Source organism: Vidua macroura, chromosome 3 (genome assembly GCF_024509145.1).
Source record: "Vidua macroura isolate BioBank_ID:100142 chromosome 3, ASM2450914v1, whole genome shotgun sequence".
Classification (NCBI taxonomy): Eukaryota; Metazoa; Chordata; class Aves; order Passeriformes; family Viduidae; genus Vidua; species Vidua macroura.
The window spans coordinates 31,600,893-31,623,689 of NC_071573.1; the positions used below are offsets into that span (position 1 = coordinate 31,600,893).

At 38.0% G+C, this 22,797-nt stretch overlaps 1 protein-coding gene across 7 annotated transcripts in view; it reads right to left on the bottom strand.

Annotated features, from left to right (window-relative positions):
* The window catches only part of ENAH (ENAH actin regulator), a 123,829-nt gene that overhangs the window by 19,136 nt on the left and 81,896 nt on the right, over positions 1-22,797 (bottom strand). For all 7 annotated transcript variants that reach the window (XM_053973474.1, XM_053973473.1, XM_053973471.1 and 4 more), the window contains one exon: positions 13,902-13,986. In XM_053973474.1, the coding sequence (XP_053829449.1) occupies positions 13,902-13,986 (85 nt within the window). The remainder of the gene's footprint in view (positions 1-13,901; positions 13,987-22,797) is intronic.

Below are 22,797 nucleotides of genomic sequence, written 5' to 3' on the forward strand. Positions count from 1 at the left end.
TAAAAGGACAAGGAGATAAACTATTCAACAATCCTGGCAGGAGCGAGAACAAAAGCACAGCATTTGTACCTATGTGGAAGTCTTAATCCTTACGTGCCACTTTTCTGAGCTGGATAATAGTTTTATTATATTTACAGTAAAAAGAATCACATATCCGATTTCCTCTTAACTAATTGAACATTCTGAGAGACAGACTTCAAGAAGTAAGAATAGAAAGCTGATGCTGCTAATTTACTAACTGATACAATCTTCCCAGTTTGGGATATGGAGTTACATTTGTTCTTTGCATGGTATTTTATACTCAAAGCAGTGAATAGAAGTACAGTGAAATAGCAGTACACAAATACTCATTAAAAAAGAAACACCACCAAATAAATTATGGGTTTTGGATCAACTAGTCAGGTAGAATTTATCCATATTTTACAGAAGCATCAAAATGCCCACATGTCCATCCACACTTGCATCTTAACACACACACACAGCTGAACTGGCAACAACACAAGAACACCCTGAAGGCACAGGAAAAATGGACATGGTCAAAAAAATCCAGGGTGCAGCAGCCAAGGAAACACTGCAGGGAACTGGCAGCGTTTCCAGCTCATGGGAGGCTTTGCAAAGCAAAGCAGAGAGGGGGAAGACATGAAGAGGAGGAAAACAAGTAAAAGCCAGGCAGTGGAAATATCCTAGGGGTAAGAAGAAACCTTGCAGAATTTCTTGCCAAAGCTACTGGGTTGGCCAAAAGAACTTTCTGAAAAAAAAAAATGCAGTGGGAATACCACCTTTCTGATCCTTTCATCTCAACTTGTTCTATATTTTCTCTAGGGTCTTTTAGGGGTTTTTAAAATATGTATCTTCCTAGTTTGTTAAAATACAGCTTCTTGGTTTTCAAAGCTTTTTCATCTCTTGGGGATAACTCAGGGATGAAACAAAAATTAGGTGGTTCCTCCTCCCAGCTGTGGCCAGTATGTTCCTGTCAGTACATAACACTGAAAATGTTGCTAGTTGTTTTTCTCTATTTGAATTCTTGTTTCCAAACAAACAAACAAACAAAAATCATAACAGTTAGAAAAAAAATCTTGTCTACAAAGCACAGAGCCATTTTTTCTCCCATGCTTCAGATGCAAACTGATGACAGCTTCTCAACAAACACAAAGCACAGCCAGCGCTTAACTATAAAGCAGAGAGGAAACCTGAATTCTGACACCTCAAGCTACCAGATGTGTGTTTTCTACACTATGCCACTGGGCAATTTAATTTGGACAGTCATTGGCAATATTATGCTGTATATGCAGAGTCATAAGGACTGAATTCTGAAAAGGAAGGGAACTTCAGCTGTTTCAGTCCTTTTCATGCCCAGAAAAAAACAGCATAACTGCAAACTCCAGCCCATGAACTACTGTTATTGAAGTCCATCTGGTTTTCAGACCAATGTTTTTCCTTTACAAACAAATAAAAAAAATTGAAATTTCATAATTTCTATAACCAAATAAGTTCCAGTTATGCACAACAAAAGGACTTTTTTCACTACTTAATTCACTACTCATCAGAAGCAAAATCCAGTTCTGCTCTTTTACCACTTCTTCCCTCAGCCATAAAACAAAGCTGTAAGAGCAATCACTATGAAACCAGAGCTGCAACCCAGCTTGTTAAATGACTGATTTTTAGCCTCTGAAGTCCACTAAAATGTCAGGTGATTGACCCATACATATTTGGAACCAGTACAGGAGTTCTATAAATGTTAAGAGAATATAATACAAACCACAGAAATTTAAGCTCCAAGAGGTATTAAAAATATTTTTAACATTATATTTTTGCTTTTCTGTACAAAACTAATTTTACTATGTGCTCTTTTTTCCCCTCACACAAAACCTATTATTAGAGGAAAACAGGGTTTTCGTCAAGGCTAACTTCCACTTGGTCATGTTAAAATTCTTTTTTTTTTTTTTCATAAAGGAGAGGTGGATGCACATGTTTCTATCTAAAAGACTGTTCAGAGCAGAAGACAACACTGACAGACTCCAAAGCAGCTTTGTTTATTTTCGTCATTCTTTTGCATTTGTTTGCCAGAAATGAGCATATTCTACCTAGAAATGTACACTCTGTTCATCCTAAACTGAAATGTAGATATGGCATTTGAGATCATAAACATTTCACATTATATTTAGTTTATAATACTGGAAGGTATCAATTTCCTGGGTTTAACAACACATCAAGCAACTGCCAGAAAATTTCTTTTGCTGAAGTTCTTAATTTCTTTACAGAAATAGAAACTCAATATAGGTCACTCCTCACACAAGGGCAGCATTGCCAAGGCTGTTTTGCAACAAGCCATACCAAGAGCTCTGCCATTTCATATTTCCATGAGCAACCTGGAAAGGAAACAGTGAGGGGCTCATCATAAAAGCTCCTTAATAATATTTAGTTATTTAGGGTAGCAAGGATGATGGCTGATTATGAAGAATTACTGATGTATCTTCTAATTCCAACTAACCTGGGAATAAAATTGGCAAATAAAACTCAACTGAAGTGAAGCAGGGCAGAGAGAGGGAAATACTTGCTAAATTAATTTACAAAGTGCTGGACTTTGGATTGCCTATGCACCCAGGAGTGAGATATTAGGGTTACAACAGGCAGTTCTACAACAACATCCATTCATTGATGTATCCTGTTCAAAAACCTCAACCAGATGCTACACATGAAGAAAGGATTATGGAGCAGTACAGAAATAGCACCATCCTGCCTCACAATCCCTGCATCCCTGCTCCCACCTCAAAACAGAGAGAAGAGCAGAACTGAAAAGACTCAAAGAGCAGCAGAAAACTGTTATCAAATGTACCCAACACCTTCCATTTAATAATAATTTAGAAAGCTGCAATTCTGAGAAAGACAACTGGAGCTGTATGAAATCCTGAGTGATGTGGACACCCCTTCACAACAGCTGGGAGGAAACAGTTGATACAAATAATGAGAGCAAAGCTCAAAAGAAAAGAGCACCCCGGCACATCAGGCAGATGAGCAATGGAACTCCTTGCCAGAATGATTCAAAAAAAGAGCAGGAAAAAGCCCATGGGAAAAAAAACCCAAACCAACAACCATGGGAAATAATTTAGATAACAGAAATTCCATCATGCAGAAGCTGTTGAACCAAGGGATGCCCAGAGGATGGGAGAGCAGCAGAGGGAAGCATTCCAGGTGTTCAGCCTGGCCCAGAAGGGTTTGTGTCATAACAAAATGCATCTAAGTGTTTAAACTTAGTCTGAAGCAAAAATTATTTCAATCAGCAATGAACACTATCAAATTATATTGGCTAAATAAGATGCAGATGAAAGACAGTGAAATAAACACTTTTATCCACACAGGACCTGAATAACAAAATACTCATTATTTAGTAAATATTGAGTAAGGTAGTATTTAACTTGGTTTTTGTTTTTTGTAAAAGAATCCCCATTTTCCATTTCTTCAGAAAATAAAAGGAATGAACTCAGATTTTCTTTTTGCCAGGAACATTTAAGCACTTTGCTTTCAATGCAAATACTCTACCAAGAGAGGGCAGCAAAATACCTTGCAAGCATATCTTATGCATATGAGATATATACACCATTGCTGAGAATAATTTCTCATTATATGTCACTGGATTATATATCCCTTTGTCAACAAAGAAAAAAAAAAGCCAAAACAACAAGCAAACAAAAAAAAATCCCCAACCAAAAAAACCCATACCCACACAACTCACTAATTTTCTACTGTCATTTTAACAATTTTAATAAAACTTTTGAAAAGCAAACCAAAAGGTGCACAGGTCAGAAGATCAGTATGCCAGTAATGTAATCAAGTTGCTTTAACACAACTTAATAAGCAAGGAATAATTCCATAAACTACACACTAGATCTTAGCAAGTGTTACAGTTGTAGCTAAAAAAGACTAAAAGTCCATTTGATTATTAAAAAAAAAAAATTTGCATTAAATCCCTCTGGTTTTGTTTAGCTACCATTCGATAGTATAATTTTATTTTTAAATTTTGTCAGAGAGCAAAATTCTATTAGACAAAAGCATTAGTAGATTAAGGAGAGTCATCACACATCAGTTAAAGTACATCTGAATGTCAAGACTGGTAGTCCAAGAACCCTGTGAAAGCAATACCTGAAAATCCTTCCGTCTTAGAAAGCACATTTGGCCACCAGGACAACTTTTGAAGACGCTAAAGAGATACTCAAAATGCCCCAGAAAGCTGTCTTGTAATGAAATGCTTGTTATGCAAAGACAACATGATAATTCTATTTCAGAAGTGTGACTTATTAAATCTAAGAGCTAGTTTACATGAAATAGCTGAGCCTGCTGTAAAACTGTACATGTCAGTCACACACAGGTACTGTTACTCATGTTTAGATTCAGAGTCAACTTCAGAATCTCAGAATAGCTGCTAGCTTTATCACAGTGATTATTCATGACACTTTCTTTGTAGATTTTAATTAGCTTCATGTCAAAAGCATTTTGGGCAATTTCACTTTGGGGTGTTTTGGGGGAGGCTCTTGGTTATTTTTTTGGTGGTGTTGTTTTTAAATTAGTTTACTTTAACATTGCACCAGTTTTTAAAATTATGTCCCCTCTTGCCCTTATACTTTTGTTCAGTTAAGGAGATATTGGGAGATACTGTGTGAGGATAAAGAAAGAATCATATTTACAGTACTAACTTGTGACTTAATATGAGCATTGATCCTGCAGTTCTTTGGGCAACCAAGCAGCAGGAGCATGACTACATTCTTGAAATAACACATGGAGAAAAAAAAAATGCAATGAGCAGAATTAAGCACACACTGTTGCATCCCTGCTGAAAAAAATCTCCCCACATTCTGTGATGGTGACAGTGTTTAGAATGTCTTCTACACAACAACTGCAGAACAGAATTGCAGTTAATTTATTTACCCAGGTACACACAAAGCCTTCCTGGCTTGCTCTTGATCATAAAAAGGAATAACAATTAAGCAGTCCTGCTGTCTCAGCTCCTGTTATTGTATGAAATGAGCCAAGACCACATGCACACTGAGATCACTTTCCATTTAGCAAGTAGCACCATTTCATTCAAAACCCAGTGTGTGTGATGGGTAACTAGGAAGCTGTCTCAGATTAATACTATCCATTATTTTTTGATCTGTATTGGGGAGGGGGAAGGGAACAGGTGGGTTTTTTAACTTCTGTTCCTGAAGGTGAATGAGTGCGAGATCCTCTGGGCCTTCTGCTGAAGACCTCAACATAGTAAATCAAAAGAATGGAGCCCTCATTGCTTAAAATATGGCCATTACCATACAGGTTGAAGAAAAGACAAAGATCTCACCTAGATTAAGAAACTTCAGTGTTTACTGGTAAAGCAATATTCTATTTCAGAGCAGACTTAATAGCCAGAGAGAATCTGTCCTTTCCTGGGACACTTTTCACATCTAAGCCTCCATATCTTTGTCACCTGCAGCAGAGTTACTGTATTTGTGGAAAGACTCCTTCCACCAGAGCAAGGATGCTTTGAAACATGAAGAAACTCCAATTGTGTCAAAACCCAGAGCTTCTGTCACAAGGCCACCAAGAGAAAAAAAACCTATGAGTAACAAATCCAGAGGTGAAACAGTTTGCAAAAGCAAAGACCTGCCTGCTCTGGCAGGTCACCTTGTTTCCTCAAGTGGAAGCTGTGCTGTACATTCACATAAATCTTCAGGATTCTAACACTAGCTTGCTTTGCTCTTGGCTGTAAGATCAAGCCATTACATTTTTTCCTAAAAAGATGATAGGAAACTGCACTGAGGAGCCCATATATCAACCTGAATAACAGAGTTCAGCCACGAACCTGGAAGGCTTCTTGTCACAAAGCCAGATACATTAAAAACAGAGGTATTTCCATGAACAGTACAAAGGCATCTTTGTATCACATCCAAATTCAGGAGGCACTGAGCTGACATTCCAAGATGAACAGAAACTTGTTTGAAGTATTTAATTTTAAAACTCACTGTAGAAAACAAAGATCCAAGACAAAGCCTGCAGAAAACAAAATATCTTGAGGAACAGACCTGACTGAAGTAATTGCTGCATTGAATGAAGAGGTCAGCTGCAGGCAGATAATTCACAATATTTGACAGCTGTTAGTTGTCATTTATGAACACAGCAATTTCATATTTCATTCTTTCTTGGCAGAAAAACCGTGTGCCAAAGCAGGGCATCAAATCACTCAAAGATCAATATGAATGCTATCCCTGTTTTGTCTGCCTAAAGATACAAAAACAAGGCAAATGAGGGAGAAAGAATAAATTCAATATGTGTATTCAAAGAAGACATCAAAAACCATCACTTGAGTTATTAAAAAACAACATGGAGTTAAAAACATACAATTGAGGGGAGATTTTCTGTGTTGCACATGGTGGTTTTTGTGCTTTTTTTGAAAAATAGTTTCTTGCTTGTGCTGTTACTTTTTCTAAAATGGCAAAGTGTGTCAGAAGAGAGACATAAGGATGACACCCAGAAGGCAGCATGAAGGTTGCCAGACTATTGCTGGCTTCAAATATTGCAGTAATATTCTGCACTTATTGTTTAGAAAGTTATCATTAAGACATTCAGCATAAGAAACCAAATGTGGTTCTAAGAAAGTACTCAACAGTGTATGCATCTTTCTTTCTGTGCTTGACTAGGGTTTTTTTTTTTTTTTAAGTTTTAAAAACAAGAAAACTAGGAATAACTACTATGCTAAAGTTCTAAAAGTAAATGTATCGCATCAGCTACGATTAAAGCTGGGCTCATCAATCCAAACCAACTGAGTTGTTCAACGTGGAGCCTCAGTGCACCCAAGCTTTTGGGGATGTCCTGAGCTCTTCTAACCCTGCCGCCAACTGCAGAGCAACAAACAAGACAGCAATGTTTTGAGTTTTATTCTCAAATGCTGTTAGCCCCAGCATGTGGGCACAGATAGCATTATCTAATCCAACAGTCACTACTTACTAGAATACATCTCACATGATGGTTCTCCTCCTCCCACCACTGAGTCACCGCAGCAAACAGAGCAGCTGGCTGCAGACAGGCTACACAATGTCTGCCTGAGCCACAGGCAGCAGCACCAGATGCAGGCTGACCTCAGCTCCATCTGAAGCATGATGTCCTCTACCTTGTGCTCACCAGGAACTGCATGTGCTCTCCGGACATCCACAGAAGTGGATACAGGCACAGCCAACCTACTTTATCCCTGTTCAAACTATTAATATTAAAAAAAAGTTCTTTGACATGTGATTTTGAACTTAGCTCCTAGACTTTTAATAGTTTAATCCTCTGATCATCTTCTGCACAAATTCAAGAAAGTGTGTCTGTTATGGCCCTTCAAATTTGCAAGAATTTATCTGAGTAATCAAAATGAAGTACCAGCATTAAACTTGCTCTTCCATCTTTAATATTAAATATTTATTCACCACTCCAAAATTCAGCATTTACCACAGAGCTCACTCTCCTCTATGGTCATGCAAACCTACTGAATATTTACAGTATCTCAGTGCCTACACATTATGTACCATGGAATGAACACACACCACCCCCCAAATTTCATAATTCATGTACAAAGAGAAAAATACATCCACGTCTTGGAAATCTGCAATCTGTATTGACATCAAACACAGGCAGCCTCCGCAGAGACTGAGAATCTTCATAAATAAAAAGTACAGGATGCACCAATAACAGCAGCTCAGCAGAAGTGATCAATATTTAACCTTTTTGCATCTTCCTAAGCAAGCTCAGCTGCAAAAACTTCACTTTGCATTATCTAAACTAAACTCCTGCTCTAAAACTCTTAGCAAGTCAGCTTTATTTTCTGCCAAGTGCTTGACAGTCAGGACAGTTTCTACCTGAGCATAATGCACATGGTGTCAGAGAAACCCAGAGAAGACTTAGTCAGCTGGGTACAATGAGCAAGACACAGGGACTCAGAAGATCTGCCAAGTCCGACTATTAAAGGCCAGAGGTTTGTGAGGTGAGTTTATGTATATGCTCTGGAATCAACAACTTCTGCCACTCTGAACTGTGCTCTGGACCTTTGGTTCTTTCAGCAGCACTGAGAGGTGAGACTGGTTCAAATTATAGCTTATATCAAACACTTTACACAAGGTGAAATTATGAAGGCATGTAATTAACTACATGTATCATGATTTTGAAACACTGCACAAATCTAGGTCCTTACAGCTATTTCCAGTGTTCAGGCAGCTTTCTCTTGATCAGTCACCATTGCATGTAACACTTCCAACGTCTGTTTCATTTTCCCTGTACACTAATGTGGTCTACAGGTTGGTCGTTTTCCCCTCTAAAAACAGGACACCTACTATGAACTCTCATTCTATTCTGATCATCAAAATCTGCAATATCATCCAACTCCTCCTGTTCTCCTTCATTCTCACGTATCTCAACTCACATCAGCAACAAGGACTTGCTTTGTTCAGCAAAACACCAAAATACATTTGATTGCTACAGGTCCCATTGGTGCACTGATGCCTGTTATTGTGCTCCTCACACTTCCACAGCAATCCTCCTCTCTTCCACATTAACTGAAAATTCCCTCTTGGTATCTGTCAAACGCTTTACCAAAGCCCAGGAACAGCCTTTCTGCTTTTGCAAAGAAAATACTGTCTGAGTCCAGTTTACTGTCCAATGTTTTATCTGTTACCAAAGTCAAACTAACAGGCTTTAACTTCCTTGATCAAAAGGGATTTAATGTTTAAGAAGAAGCTTTTATGTTATAAGCTAAAAATGTATTAGCTGGAAGTAATGAGAAGTAGGTTTTATCAGTCAAGCAAAAATTAGTAGCCAGCCACTATGATAAAGACATAAAGAGACAACTAGAAACTTGAGGAATTCTAACAGACTAAGGGATCAAATGATACTCTTGGATCAAACCTCATTAAGCCTAATTTTCCTCATCTCCATCTTTTCAATATATTATCTCAAACTAACAGAACATGAGCTTTCCTGGCAGAAGCTAGATCACAGAAAGACACCTGTACTCATGGAATTAAAAAAAAAAAAATCTCAGCAGTAGAAGAGCTTACTTTCATTGGCAACTCCCTCTCAGTAGTGTATTCCAGTGAGTACAACTGGAACACAATTTCATAAAAGGGAACCACAATAACCAAAAATCTGGAAAAATGTAGAAAAACTTTCAACTCCAATTTCATGCTCTGCATTAAACAGAAAAAAAGCTCACAGAACTGAAAGATTTCAAAGCAATTCTACTGATGTCATCAGAATACTTCTTAATGGAAGAGTGGTCTTCTCAGTCTTCTGAATAGATCAGTATTAGCAGCACCTACAATTATGCTGTAACCACACAGCACCCATTACACCTACCCATAAAGCCAGGTAAGTCTCTGAAAACTTTACTACAAATGGAAAGAAAATGAGACAGGCTAAAAAAGAATTTAAAAAAAAGGGGGGAAAGTCCCTTTTGATTCCATCTAAACCATGTCTATGCACAGCTACAAACCATACAATCATATGAGTGGATTCTACTGACCTCTCAAACCCTAAAGCAAAAAGCCATCAACTCCATCATATTCATGTATATCTCAGATTAGAGCTGTGTGCTCAGTTATAATCTAATCAATCCATAAGCCTTTTAAAGAAATCCTACTTCCTTGAAAGAAGCTGGTGGATAAATGGCACGATTTCAGAAGCAAAGTAAAGCTGGAAGCTGTACATCTGGCCACTAACTAGGGAAAAGTTACAGGCTGTGGGAAATCAGTAGAAACAAGGTTACTAGGGACACACAGCCATGGGCAAACTTTTATTCCTTTAAACTACAATAGCTACATTGATACTGAATTGCAGGATTTTTTCTCTTAGCATTTCTACATATGTCTTTAAAACAGCTCAGGAGTATGTAATAATTACTAATTTACAAGGGGGAAAATATTTTACCGTAGTTAAAAAATAAGATTAGCCAAATTCAGAAAAAAATTGTTTTAATCTATAAAATAAAAATCTTGCCTTCGAGTCTCTTAATAAATAAGAAACTTCAGTAAATAAGAAACATTTGAAAGTCTCTGAACTTGCACTACAACTAAGAATCCTTCCACAAGACGTTACAAAAATCACACCATATCAATACTAAATTCTAGCACAGGCACACACCCTGTGTTTTCATTAACAGAATCATCACAAACCAAACTAAACCTACATACACATAAAGTATTTAATAATTACAATCCCTCCTAATATTCTGCTGTTGCATTTTACCAACTTGTAATGTTTTCGAGTACTTACGAAAGAATTCGGTCAAGTTTTGGTCCATGCCGTCCCTGAAGGACAGTAGGGGGCTTGTACACCCTCATCATTCCTTACTATCTGTACAGTTCCTCTGTTCCTGGAACTCCTGGTCTCTTTATTTATGAAGCAGTGACCATTTTGAAGTTATTTATAAACATTAACTCATTAAATTCCCAAGTGTCATATTAGATACCAACTCAGTGACTCATATTCCTGACAATGTATTTACCACGGCTGGGAGAGAAGGTAAATTTACATGCACGAGTAGCACACACAGGCACGCCATGAACTAATCTTGTATTTTAAAATAGTCTTTGGCATTAGGTAACTCTACAGTTATTAACAAATATGCATGTCAACTGAAGCTGGCTCATTATCAATCAGTGGAATTTATAAACACTGCCTGGCCACCATTCTAACAAAATGAAAAACAACCCCCTGAATAAAATATCCCTTCAGTTTTGAGGATCAAAAATGGAAGCTGGAGTGTTTTAAAGCTTGCTATTACTGTACTGAAGTGAGTGCAAATTAAGGCAAACTACAGCTAGCTTCAAGTACTCCCTGAGAAGGAAAGCATCCGCCATGTGTGAAGGTTTCTTAAAAGACAGTAACAAAGTTACCAATTCACCAGAAAAAATTACTTCATTACACCTCATGTGTAATCTTGGCCTCATAAAAACCTCAGCATTTCAGATAGCACCTCTGGCCCTAGCAGCCTTAGAAACTGTATCACTGCCCAGTAAGCAATACAAATATTCAAGTACAAAGCTCTGCAGCAAAATAAACAAAGTAGTTTTGCCCAAAATGTAAGGGCATCTAAAACCTTTCTAAAATAGAGAAAAATCTCTGAGCCAAAATAATGTACTTCTGCTGGCAATGAACTAATTTCACTCTTCAATTCCCAATTTTCCCAAGATTCCTGAACAGTGGTTATGAAAGCAAAGGAAAACATCAGATCCGTTGAAGAGCTCTCTTTGTTATGCCAATCTTCACTGGTCAGTCCTTTGGCAAAATACTTCTGAAGAAATGTTTCTATTTCTGCCTAGGAAAACCCTGAAGCTCCAAGCCACATAATTTAACTTTGAAATTAGTCCTTCTCTGAGCAGAGGGTTAGACTAGACCTCCACAGGGTCCCTTTAATTTTCATGCAAGCAGATATTTTTCTCCAGCTTAGAATAATTTAAAAAACATTTTCCTGCACTTAACACAGGAGTCAGTTACACACTACTAAATCTAGGCACACCTAAGAGGAGGGATAGGAGTGCAGAACTCAAAGACAACTATTATCAAGCCACACTTTAAAGAAAACCCCCACCCAACAGACACACATTCCACAAGCCATAGACTTGGCAAAGCCTTTCTCCTGATCCATCACAAACCCCATGTTCCTTCCCACGCAGTAACATTTATTCCCATTTCTTGCATTCCCTGTAGTCTTGCTGCTCCCCACAGGATTCAAGTCTGCCCACACTGCTTTTACCCTTTATTGAGATTGGAAATGTCACTTGGAGATATGTTAAAAGTAATATATACTTAAACCTGTTCTCAACTATTTACTACTCTCTACATTATGGTAGTAACTCTTGTTCTTAGAGTCTGAAAGCTGCAAGATAGTTACTACAGAAGAGAAGTTCTAGCTTAGAGTTAATTGAACTTTATTATAGCCACATAGTTACAGGAGTAATGAGACTGAAGAAGCATTTGTGAAATGTTTTAACAAAATTACATGTTCTTCTTAAGCTTAATGACACAACAGCAATAGTCCTTCCACAGACAATCTGTCTAGCAGCATGAGTAAACACTCATTCCAGTTCTCCATCCTTGTTTCAGGGAAAAACAAAACAAACCCAGAACCAGACTTCAAAGAGGACACTGCATTAAATGGAAACAAGTCGAGCACACTGATCAAAAAAGCCAAGCCATAAGAATGTCATCTGATAGGATGTCCTTCACATACCAAAAATTTCAAGAGACTTTCAGAGGTCTTAATATAGGGCAGCACTTTTTTCTGAGGAGATGCCACTCTATAATGCTTCTCTCAAAAGTATTTCAGCATTATAAATTTCAGATAATGCAGCTTTATAAAGGAACATACAGCAAATAGAAATACTAAAAGCCACTAATGTAGGACAGAAAAAAAATTCAAAAGAAAAAAGGCTTTTAAAAAGTCTGTCAAAAGAAGTGACATAAAAGACTTTTATCATGACAGCAAACTTGCACATAAACACCTCAAACAGACAAATTTGTAATGAGCTTCTTGCTATTTGTTTTTAAACAAGGTAACTGTCAGATAAAGTGATTCCTGCTCAGATTTAGGAAGACACAGAAGAAAAGAGACAGACAAGTATGATGCCAATTTTGATGCCAACCCTTTGTTCATCATATATAGCTTGTTTATCAAATGAATTATTCCTAAATTGGCAATCTGGTTCTGCTCACCTTTTCATAAACATACTAAATGCTGAATAGCAAAATAGAAAAAACTTCCGTGCTAATTAGACCCAACATGTTTAAGCATTCTTCCAGTTACCACAAAAAGCTATTAGGTGCATTTACACCATCAGTCTGGACCACCTCCCATTTATTCAAGGCTCCCGTTCCCTGTATCTGTCCTGCATGTGACCAAAATCACTCCCAGCATCCCTTCAGGAAGGGAACAGCTAATCTCCTGGGAGTATTTCGATGGTAAAATAATCCAGGATTGCAGCACAGGCAGTGTGCTTGGGACAGCCCAAGGTCTTACTGTTTTCACTTAGCCCAGTGTGACAGCACTGTCCTACAAGCCTTTGCCATGTCATACACCCATAACCCAGACACTCACCCCACAGCACCACCCCATATTGCCACGAAACAGAAGTAGGAATATGGCAACCACAGGGTTTGTAGAAATTGGGCATTTCATTAATACACAATGATTATTATATGGAATGGGGAAAAACTCCGTATGTTCAAAATGCTTGGGTCTGAAAAAATATCCCACGGGGATAGAAATTGAATGGAACAGCTTGGCTTGGAGGAAGCACCACCTGGCCAGGGGAACACAGACCAGTCAAAAAGGACAGTACAGGTATAACCAGCACTGATCCAGCTGAAAATTAAACTGTTAAAGGCTCAATCAATTTATACACTAAAAGCAGAAAATTAGGGTGTTTTTTCTAAAGAATACATCGTAAAGGCAAACAAGATTTCCAATAGAATGTTCTGATCCAGTACATCCACATTCAGGACAAAAACCCTGTCATTCATGATGACTCAGTTCTCTGCTTCTAAAACTTCCTTCCTCACTTGCTGCTTTTTTTCAGTGTCAAAAACTGAACACACAACAGTCACTGGAAAAATTAATTAGCCTGGCTGAAAATGACAACAGTGAAATCTCCCAAAGCTTCTCCTCTGATCTTCAACTCTTTCCTGGCATGCCAATTCCAATTGCATTGTTTGAATGGGTGGAGAGCACGAACAAGGGATACAGCAACAAAGTTTTTATAGAGTAGCACTAATGAAAACTGTGCACATACAAATGCTGCCCTCATGGAGGAGAGCAATTCAAAGTCCTTGACATTTATTTTCTCCTCATTAGGAGTTATCACTTCCTTGAGCTGAACAGCTGTCCACTTTTAATACCATACCTTCTCTGGATTTCCATTTCTTCTTGTGATGGACCATTTTGTACTTGAGAGGGAAGCTGTGAATTCTGTCGAGGCAATGTAGGACCTAAGAACAAAGATCACAAATTAATGGTTTGAATTTTTACTATGCAAAAAAAACCACAAAAAAAGGCCAGCCATCACACAACACTTTAAGAACTGCTCACTTCTGCTTTTTAAGCCAAACAAGCTTAACAACATAATGCAGCAAATAAAAACTGCAACCTCACGCGTGTACAATGCTACCTCACACATTTGCAGAATGAGTTCATTTCACATGGATGGAAAGGTCTCACAGAAATGCAAAACAAACTTTCTATATGATGGAATTTGCCAAAAGCTTTGAAAAGCACTCCAAGTCTGATTTTTTCTTAAAACAATGAACAAATACTCTTGGAGGAGCAGGAAAGGCTCAAAGATTAAAACACTCACCTAAATAGAACACTGGAAAAGGGGGAGAAAACAGAAAAAGGAAAAAAAAACAAAAGAACAGGAGAAAAACCATCAGAACCATACCACCACATTGAGAGAAGGAAGATAAAGCATGTTTCTACAGGTCACACCAAAATTTTCTCAGATTTCAGGTCATCAACTTGGATCAAAGACCTTTTTTGCATAGATAAGTATTGTGTCCAAAGGAATGGGGGCATGTAACAGATGTCCAAACTGTGAATTCTGCTAAGCACAAGAGATGCAAAATGAAAGGTCATGCAAAATCATCTTCAGTCTTTACTGATGGGAAATTTTGAACCATACAGCTTCCAAGTAATTGTCTATGTGAGATCTGTATTCTAGAAACAAAAAGAGCTTTACCATTTTAATCACAAATGTATTTACAGGACAAAACTGTGTAAAAAGAAGTGAAGAACAACAAAATGTAGAATGGAATACAGGAGACCATGAATGCATTGCTGCTGTCAGGCAGTAATACAGGATATTATTTAGACTACAGCTATGCTCAAGATTATGGAATTTATAAGAAACAAGAATTAAAATCAATTAAAATGTCAAGTTTTGAAAATGTCCAAAAGCAAAGCAGTGATTTCCAACTGATATTCCACCAAACTAGTTAGTTATGGAGTTGTAATGAGATCTTCCCCATCTCAAATATCAAAATGCAAATTTTTTTCCTATCTGAATTTGTCAAAGTCAACCAAACCCATAAAAAGACCATGTGTGATACACAGACACATCAAGGACAGGCAATTTGCTTGAGACACAGCAAACAAGTGCCTTGCTTAAAAGCCCTACAAAAATGTTCATTTCCTCAGAATGCCACAGTACTGTGTCCACTGTGATATTTAATCATGAAAATTATAAAAGTGTACACTATCTATGTACTCTACAATTACAAAAAGCAATGGTACTTAATTGTAGAGGATGAAAGCAGGCAGTGTACAACAGAGGTGGTGTCTTCCTTAGTTATTCTTTCAGCAAGCATTAGGCCCTTACACCTAATGGCTTGATGTTGCTTGGGATGCACTATTCTTGCTTGAACTCTCTCCAAGAGACACCTCCAGGTATCAAACCTATTGTTTTTTAAATGCAAAAAATTTAATTATTAATTTATCATTGCAGTCAAATGATCATTAAGTAGAAACATCTGCAAACATGGCTCATCTGGAAAACTTTTCTGCTTTAGAACTTCCCTAAGACACACGTCCTCCTCCTCTCCTCTCCTCTCCCCTGTGCGACAGGTGGAAAGCTTTAATGCCCATTAAGCCATGACTGCAGCTCCCAGGCAGCTGGGCTATTTGCTGCCTGCACCAGGCTGCAGCCTTTCATGGCCTCTCACAAGCAGACACAATCCAGCAGCAGTTAAAGGCGCTATAAACACCAGCACTGCTGTTTGCCATGCTCAACAGGACACTTGCAGTAAGTCAAGGCTCACAGCTTGAGCTGCAAACTGCAAGCAACACTTTAAGTATCAGATATGTGATGAAATTCCCATCCTTTTCCTCAGAATGAAACACACCGACCTGAAAATTAATAACAAATAACAGAAATAAAAAGAAATGGTCACGATGTGTCCATATACCAACCAGAACTGTTTTGTACTGAAAATGCAGTAGAAATGAAAATTTCAAGCTTCCACCAATTTAATCTTTAAAAGTATTTAACAGGTTTTTGTTTGAAGAAGGTATTATCATGCTGCAGTAGCTGGATGCAGATCACCACTCTCCAACCTTTCTACCTTAGTCCTTCCTTAGCCAACACCTCCAGAAAGTAAACACCAAGCTTCATCTGCACTGGCTATTCCAACACACCTAGCTATGAGGAAACCTGTTCTTGTAGCCTCAAACTCTGTTCCAGAGCACTGTCCTTCAGAAAACCACATTATCCATCAATCCTGCACAGGGCAAACATGAGTGAGCCAACCCAGCTTTAGTTTGGGCAGCCTACTCCAGTGATGGGCTTGTTCCATAGACATGCACACAGGAGACAGAACAAAATCATCTGCTGGCAATGAACCTGGTGGTTCCAGTACTTCTTACACATTTTTGTCTTAAGGAAATGCAACCTGAGGATACCAAAGGCTTTCAAGAAAGGAAAGTTCAGCTCCCAAGTGATCCCTCCTGTTTTCTCATGAAATTTCCCTCTGCAGCCACCCTGCTAATGAACACTAGAAAGTTAAAGGTACATGCCAGGTGGAAAAGCATATTTTATCCTAGAAGGTTTATTACAGCAAGCCAAGACTACCACTTTATTGCTAAAATACAACTGCCTGGGTAGCAGGACAGGTGGTATATTAAATAAACAGGAACTAGCTAATAAAAACCTCTCTTAGAGGTTTTTGAACACTTTAAGATACCTCAGAAACATCAACCCCCACGAGAAATATTCAGATACTGCCTAGAAAAGAACTCTGATCCTCCTACAGGATCACTTTATCTTCAGAAGCCAATATAAGCCAAGAGAGAGATGAGACTGAATGGTCTATTCATTCTGAGTTTTAAAGAAAACCTAACATCTCTCTTTTTCTAAAAAAGCACAGATGGTGCACTCTGCAGCACATTCTGACAGACAGAGGATATAACTTCATACTAATTCATTCAGCAGCCATTCCAGTTTCAGTGCTTTCTGTTTTTCAGCTTATTCTCACCTTTGCATCACCCTTCCTCTATGACAGTTCAGGCAACTGAGTGGTGAGAGATGGACTGGCAATCTAAAGCCTGCATTAAGCATTTCCACCAGCTAGATGACAGCCAGACCTGGTTCTTCATGCAGTCACACAGACAGTTATGGTAGCATCAACATCAGACATCAGAACATCAACATCAGACTGCTGAGGACTGCTTGAACCAAATCTAGCATCCCCAACATCACCCTTTTAAACCACAACCAGAGTTAGTTTTTCAAACTCCTTATTTTTTTTTAGCTTTAATCAACTGGTTACCTTGTATTTCTATTCAAAAGCCAAACCAATTTGAGTTGCACAACCCTATGAAAGCCTAACTGGCAAGCTGGGGAAGGAAACACATGGTTTGTCCTCTCTCAATGCCTTTTGCTCCTCTGTTGCTTCACTCTTTCAGTTACCTCGTCTGTTCTGGAGTGTCACACCACACCCTATCCCACTTCTTTTAATGCCAGCTGCATTGTATGTTATCAGTGTTGACACTGGCTGATATTGAAAATATCACATTCCTAGAGCCCTAAAAAACCCCAAGCATCAGCTGTTCAAGATTGGCACAACACATGTCCTGCAAGTTATACAGTCAGCTACAGTGTGTATTTTCATTTGGCTGGACAGGCTTACTTGGGAGCTGATAGCACAAGGATGGATGAAATGGGGTTTGGAGGGACTAGTGGCAGCCAGATCTGTGAAATCTTCCTCAGAACCTCACATGCCCTAATTCAAGAAGGCGAAAACACACAGAAAACTTCACTCCTGCAGTTACTGTACTTCAGAGTACAACAGTAAAAGATAAGCCCTAATTTTTGAATATAGCTATTAAAGCTGGTCAACTATCACATGTAAGAATTTTAGTTTGAGGTAAAAATCTCCATTTTCTCCCCAGAAAAAAAGTTTATATAAACAACTCAGTAACTAAGAAATTCCACTCCTTCACTTCTCAGTTTGTTAGTGCCAAAAATAAGCAGTGTTCCAATTATACAGTCTGATATCCAAATCAAAGTGTGACTTGTCTTTTAGAAGTCTTTTCAAAGGCTGAAAGTGGACAGCAGATTTATTTATACATATATATGATATAAACATAAGTGAACTAGCTAATTATAATCTTTAGAAAATATTTTCTTTAAGGACAGTTTGAATACTCCTACTAGGCAAAGCCCACACCCCAGGCAAGCGTTCAAAGCTACAGCCAAAAAGATGTATTTTTATTAGGGTATAGAAGAACTTATTTAAAAAAAAAAAAAAGTGTGTTTTACTAAATGGTTAAAGGTTTTCTGAAGGAATGGAAAACAGGCTTTTCAGAGATGTGTGCAGGAAGCAATAAGAACAACAGCTATGGTATCCCTCTTTGATGTGTCTCCAGCTCCTTCCCCCATTCAGAGCCTGTCCTGCTCTAGGCCATGCCAGAACAAAGTCTGGGTTGATTTGCTAACCAGCCTTGAGCAGGAAAAAAACCCCACGTCACTCCTTGAGCCCTGGACGTGTGTTATGGGTTTATATGCAAGACCATGATGTCCAAAAATGAGGGCATTAAACTAGTGGCAAAATTTTCTCTAGTACTTCTGTTTGGATTAATAATCTCCCAGCCAAGGCTTCCCTTCCCGTCAAACACCTACTTCCTCACTCACAGCTACCTTCAGCTGAGTTAATTCACTCATCACTCCAAATTTGAAACTAAACACTTTCCACTTCAATCCACAAGCTCTTTTAACTTGATCAAGGCAATAAAAGGCAACAAGAACAACAAAAGTATTCATTAAAACACACATGAATTTAAGTAGAGGTAAGCATCCTATCAGTGCCAGCAGAACCCCTATCAGTGCCAGCAGTGCCTTGGAAACCAGGCACTGATAACCTGGGAGCCAGGCTTGGCTCAGCACCACTGCGCTGGGGGACCTCAGCAGCTCCCAGTGTCCCTCTGCCATCCTTTCATGCTTGAGGACACAGCTTCACCAGCAGGGAGCTACAGCATCACAAACTGAAAGGAGCGAGTACTGAAGTTAAATATATCAATACCATCTACTGTGGGATTTTTATAGCTCCCCCTCCACCCTTAGCTGTGTCAAAATTTGTTTAAATAGCAATGGTACAGGTGATGACTGTCACTACTGGTGTATAATACTACAGAAATGAGCCTAAGCAAGATATATTTCACAACTATCTTCATGACTTTTATGAAAACACCCGGCTCCCAAAAGGCAGATTTAATCTATCTACAACTTCTACTGATAATATTTTTAAAGACAACACTATAAACCTTCAACTGTAAAATATGCTGACATTGCTCTATGTTTATTAAACGAAACTTTATCCATAAATTAATGTACTTCTATTTTTATTTGCCATGCATTTTAGACCAGCTACCAGATTTTAATTAAATTCCTCAGATTGTTCACCTATAATTTAATGCTTTCACATGATACACCACTAATTCTGAAGAACCAAAAAAAAAAAAATTTAGAAACACCATATGGGCAGCCCTTAAAAGTTTGTGTAACTCTGAAAAGTTAACAGCCCTCCCTTCACTTCCAAACACCACAATTAAAACTGATGATGCTTTCAATAATCTTATGTGCAATTACCACAAAGAGGTAGAACTTCCTGTAGGGTCAACATTTTGGCACATATATCAGGATTACCTAATCAGTATTAGTTATTATACAAAACTAATAACAAGGTAAAAAATTATTTAATCAATCCCACATTTAAAAGTAAGGGAAAAATCTTGCTAGCAAGACCAGAGATATTATCCAACTTTTGACAACACAGGTAATAAAAATACCACCATGTTACTCCTGTTCTGACAGGGAGTGCTGACAGCCTGTTCCAGAGGCTTGCTAAGAGTACAGGTATAGCATCATTACTTCACTGCTGTAGAATTTTTATTCTCCCAAAACAAGTTTTAGCATGACATGAGCCAAAACAGTACAAAGAAAAGCACCCCCCAAGCTCCACATACACTTTTCTCATTTCAGTCTTCTGTAGTCTCTCTATATATTCCAATTAGGCAACCCCAATTTTTGTTTCAGTTTGCATTTCCCAAAGATATTAAATTATTCAATCCATTATTTGAATGCATTCCCCTATCAGCAAGGATCTAATTATCTATCTCTGCTGGAAGAGAAAGGACTGCACATTAATGTACAGCTGTGAATAAAGATTTGCTTATTTAATAACTGGACAACCTAACTTCTAGAGTTACTCATTCAAGAGGAATTCAAAAAACTTGAACCACAGGGGCTTTTTCCCCTCCAAGACCAGAAGAATAAAATAATGAGACCTTGGAAAGAAAAAAACCCTTCTGTTTCTTTTTCTTCCTCCCCATTTTCCTAATTTAAACTGTGATCTAAGGCAATACTAGAACAGATGCAATGAAGCCCTTTATGACCTTGCCTTTATATCCGGAACATTCCAAAATCTTTTCAAGAACCAATATATAACTGCTACAGATTAGCACAAAAAGGATCACAAATCTTACATCTATGTAATGTTATCAGAAATAATTAAAACAGATTTATTTACTGTTGTGACATCCTTCCTTCAGTTCTTCTGCCGCTTTCATCTTCTGCAACAAACAACTCCGAGGACCCTTCCCAGATGCAGATTACACATCTACAAAGCCCACACTTAGTTTCCTATTCTCTTAGCAAGGCTTTCCTGAGGTTGAAGACAGATGCCACACAAAGCAACACCGATTCCAGCTGAACTGGAAGGTGCTTTTTGCAGCAAAACTGAGATTCCTTTGTTCCTCCCAACACAAGCTTCCCTTACGTGACCTTATTCCTTCAAAGAAATAATCTATTGTCTCACACATCAGAGAATTCTCAGCTGTCTGATTTCCCTTCATTGAAGCTTTTCTCTCATTCCAGAGCCATACGATTGCAACAATGAGCCTACTTAATGCAGATATGAAAATTTCCTTTGTAATGCAATGCAAAACCTTTGCAGCGAGCTGTCATCTGCAGACAAGACAATTACTGAATATCTGAACATGCTGCACACAGCCTTAGAGCCAGAAATCCTCTTCATTTGACCTCTTAAACTTGATGATATGCACTTGTCATTTGATAAAGGTGTCACTTTTGACCACATGAAACAGTTCTTTAATGTAACCAATAGTAAGTCTGTCAAAATTTTCCAAAATGAGGGCCAGAAAAAAACCTTGGTTCACTTTTAATGTATTTCTGAAACAGTGTAGGGCAGGAATCTGCAGTATTTAATTCTTTAAAATTCTGGGACAAAATGCAGTCCTGTGCTGTCCTACTCTTCTGGATTTGCAGGTTGCCTACTAGCTGCCCAACTAGCCAGCAGGAAAACAGGGTTTGCTAATGCAATCATTCAAACCAGAACGGAGCTAAAACACTTTGACATTTATTAAAATAAACAGAGTTCAACCATTTGAGAAGTTAGCACGTTCATTTGATCAGTCCTATAACACAGGGGGAGGATAAAATCCTAAATCTGCAGAGCATTTGCAGCAGTTTCACTGGTAAGGCAGCCATTGCTTCCGAGTCCTTTGAGACAAACCTGCACTGTTTGTTTAGCAGAAAGCTGCCACTTGCAGTAAAGCTTTTACTCTTAACCTCAGAGATTTTCACTCTGCATTCTGAAATCATCAGAAGGACAAAAAGCCCATCCCTGTGAGCTCAGCAGTGCCTTGACTCCAGCAGATCCACTAGAGGGAGATCCTAAATTAAACAACCTCCAATTCTGCCAGCAGAACAGCTGAGGATGCCAACTAAAAGATAAATGACATTTTTCAAATATATGCAAGAGAAGGAGACCATGATTAAATTTTATTTTAAAAAGAGCGAGAGAGCCATACCCAACAGCTGACTTGCAAACCAAAAGGATGTACACAACTTAATCTTTAATATCCCTCAGAAGTCATTAGATTTCTGTGAACCCTTGCATAAAATTTAAAATTCATCTACAGCTTTATGAATTTCTGAATAGTATGCTCAGCTAACATTAAAATTGCTTTCCTTTTATGAATAAAATACAACATAAAATAAGCAAGCTAATAAAAGAAATTGCCAAAATGAGAAAGCACAGCAGAAAATAAGGATACTGCAAGAATCTAACCTTAACTAGAATAAAAGGGAAGCTATCCATGTAGGGTTTCTTTATTTTTATTTGAGTTGGAGGTTCTATATACCATTTTGGATACACTAGGAAACACAGCAAGTTGTCAACTCCAAGTACAGATTTTTGGTGCAGTATCATCAAAATACCAATGAGGACAGCGTGGGTTAGAAATTTTTAAAACTCAAGCAGATACATTGAAAGAAACAAAATTAACCATATATAATGTATTGATCATCATATATCAGTGTAAGTTTATTTTATGACACATACCCTCCCAACACCTTTTCAGAAAAAGTTATTTGTTTATAAAAGACAGGCAGTTGCAATCAATTTCCTACAATGAAGAGTTAATATTAGAGCCTCAGAGCCAGTGACCTGTCTAAGTAAATATTCACTTATTTCAGAGATGCTGGGGGGCAACCCAACACGAAGGATGCATTTCTAACTGCACTTTTAGGAAATTATACCAACTACAGAGAAACAAAATTCACTGAAATTTGAGCAAGGAGCACAATTAGTTTGTTTCTAGCCACTTAGCAGCCTATTTCCATTATTGAAGCAGCATGTTCAGAAAGATACTTGATCTTTTTTACTTCTTACACTGAAACAGGTCAGAAAAATTAAGTAATAACTAGATCAGACAGTGACAAACTTTCC